We start from the raw sequence: 2,585 nt of genomic DNA, 5'->3' as shown, positions 1-2,585 counted from the left end.
CGACAGTGAGTTCTACTCCCGCCTTAAGCATGGAAGCTGACTGGGTGACCTTTGGCCAATCACCAGGAGACTTGGGAATTCTAGTCCTGCCTTAGCTATGAAAACCAGCTGGGTGACTTTGGGCCAATCACCAGGAGACGGTGAGTTCTAGTCCCGCCTTAGGCATGAAAGAGAACTGGGTGACTTTGGGCCAATCACCAGGAGACGGTGAGTTCTAGTTCCGCCTTAGGCATGAAAGCCAGCTGGGTGACCTTGGACCAGTGTGTCTCGTACAGCCCAACCCACCTCATAGGGTTATTGTTGTGGGGGGGAATAGGAGGAGGACGGAGTATTTGGTTCGTTTGCCACCTTAAGTTGTTTATAAAAATAATAAAGGTTTATTTTTTAAAAAACAGCAGGGAAATTATTTACTAGGGCAGAAAATGGTTCTGTATTTCCAAAATGTTGATTTGATGGAATTGTGCGTTTTGCTGAAGTTTTCGTTAAGCAGCTTTGTCTGCCCTCTGCTGCACGTTAAGTGGAAAAGTCTTTTTTCAACACATTTTTAAAATTTTGTTTTATTTATCAAATTCATTTGCTGCCCAACTCTGAGCAGTTGGCCACTCTCCCTGTGAAGACACGCTCATCAAATGTGGTGCTTTCTTTCTTTCTTTCTTTCTTTCTTTCTTTCTTTCTTTTTCTTTCTCTTCTCCTTCCTTTTCTTTTTCTTCCTTCCTCCCTCCCTCCTTCTTTTTTTTCTCCCTGCCTCCTTCCTTCTTTTCCTTCCTTTCCTTCCTCCCTCCCTCCCTTTTTTCTTTTTTCTTCCTTCCTTCCTCCCTCTTTTCTTTTTCTCCCTCCCTCCCCTTTCTCTTCCTTCCTTTCTTTCCTTTCTTCCTCCTTTTCTTTTTCTTCCTTCCTTCCTCCCTCTCTCCTTCTCTTTTCTTTTTCTCCCTCCCTCCCTCCTTCTTTTCTCTTGCTTCCTCCCTCCCTCCCTCCTTCCCTCCTTTTCTTTTTCGTCCTTCCTCCCTCCTTTTCTCTTCCTTCCTTCCTCCCTTTTTTCCTTCTTCCCTCCCTCTTTTCTTTTTCTCCCTCCCTCCCTCCTTTTCTCTTCCTTCCTTTCCTTCCTTCCTTCCTTCCTCCCTTTTTTTTCTTCCTCCCTCCCTCCTTTTCTTTTTCTCCCTCTCTCCCTCCTTTTTCTCTTGCTTCCTTTCCTTCCTCCTTCCTCCTTTTCCTTCCTTCCTTCCTTCCTTCCTCCTTCCTTCTCTTTTCTTTTTCTCCCTCCCTCCTTCCTTTCTTTCCTTCTCTTTTCTTTTCCTTCTTTCTTTCCTTCCTTCGTTCCTCCTTCCCTCCCTCCTCCCACATGACCCCAGGACCCTGCAACCGTCATCCATACGAGTCAGTTGCCAACCATCCAAATTCAGATGTGAAAAACGGTCATAAATCACTTTTTTTCAGCGCTGTTGTCATTTTGAACGGTTACTAAACGAACTGTTGTAAGTCAAGGACTGCCTGTAGCTCACCCTGAAAGAAAACAAGTTGTGGGTGCGGCATCCCTGGAGAGTGTTTAAGAAAAAAAAAACCCGGACAGACGTTTATCCGAAATTGTATAAGGTTTGGGGGGGGTTGGACTAGAAGACCTCCAAGGTCCCTTCCAACTCCGTTATTCTGTTATCCTTCCTACTCACATCACCTGCAAAGGTTTTTCCTAGCTGGGCTTTATACTCACCAAGGGATCAAAGGCAATGCTGGTGATGCTCCCACTGGACACGTCCAAGGTTTGCTTCTCCTCCAGGCAGCCTGAAAACATATAAGGAACCGTTGTTGGAATTGGGAATGTCTCGTTTAATGAAGAGAAGGACCAGGGGGGACATGATAAGCAGTCTTCCAGTATCTCAGGGGCTGCCCCAAAGAAGAGGCAGTCAAGCTATTCTCCAAAGCGCCTGAAGGCAAGATGAGAAGCAACGGATGGAAACTAATCAAGGAGAGAAGCAACCTAGAACTAAGGAGAAACTTCCTGACAGTCAGAACAATTAACCAGTGGAACCGCCTGCCTCCAGAAGCAGTGAATGCTCCAACACTGGAAGCTTTTAAGAAGAGACTGGACAGCCATTTGTCCGAAATGGTATAGGGTTTCCTGCCTGAGCAGGGGGTTGGACTAGATGACCTCCAAGATCCCTTCCAACTTTATTATAAAACAATCACAAAGGACGGAAGACGCGCTTACAAGCAAAGTGAAAGCCGGGGGGGGGGGCAGGGTTTCTATGGTGTGTGTGTGTGTGCCAACATCTGCAAAGAGGCAGGCACCAGCTGTCAGGTGCAGGAGATCAGGACTCCAAGCGGTTCAGGTGAAATACAGGATATCCTCAACTTACGACCACAGTTGGACCCCAAAATTTTCTGGTTTGTTATTTTTTCCCCCTAAGGGAGCCATTTGTGAAGTGAGTTTTGCCCCCTTTTTATGACCTTTCTTGCCACAGTTGTTACGCAAATCACTACAGTTGTTAAGTTAGTAACCCAGTTATTCTTCCTCCTCCTCCTCCTCCTCCTCCTCCTCCTCCTCCTCCTCCTCCTCCTCCTGTCTTCAAACCCCATTCCCTTCCAGCACT

The 2,585-nt window shown here is 46.5% G+C and overlaps 1 protein-coding gene across 1 annotated transcript in view; it reads right to left on the bottom strand.

Annotated features, from left to right (window-relative positions):
- The window catches only part of ATG16L2 (autophagy related 16 like 2), a 34,068-nt gene that overhangs the window by 10,547 nt on the left and 20,936 nt on the right, over positions 1-2,585 (bottom strand). The window contains exon 11 of the mRNA XM_015815482.1: positions 1,706-1,776. Within this exon, the coding sequence (XP_015670968.1) occupies positions 1,706-1,776 (71 nt within the window). The remainder of the gene's footprint in view (positions 1-1,705; positions 1,777-2,585) is intronic.

Source organism: Protobothrops mucrosquamatus, unplaced genomic scaffold (genome assembly GCF_001527695.2).
Source record: "Protobothrops mucrosquamatus isolate PMUCROS unplaced genomic scaffold, P.Mucros_1.0 scaffold344, whole genome shotgun sequence".
NCBI classification, from domain to species: domain Eukaryota; kingdom Metazoa; phylum Chordata; class Lepidosauria; order Squamata; family Viperidae; genus Protobothrops; species Protobothrops mucrosquamatus.
Note: the sequence above shows the minus strand (reverse complement) of the source record. Positions and strands in the feature narration are given on the sequence as shown.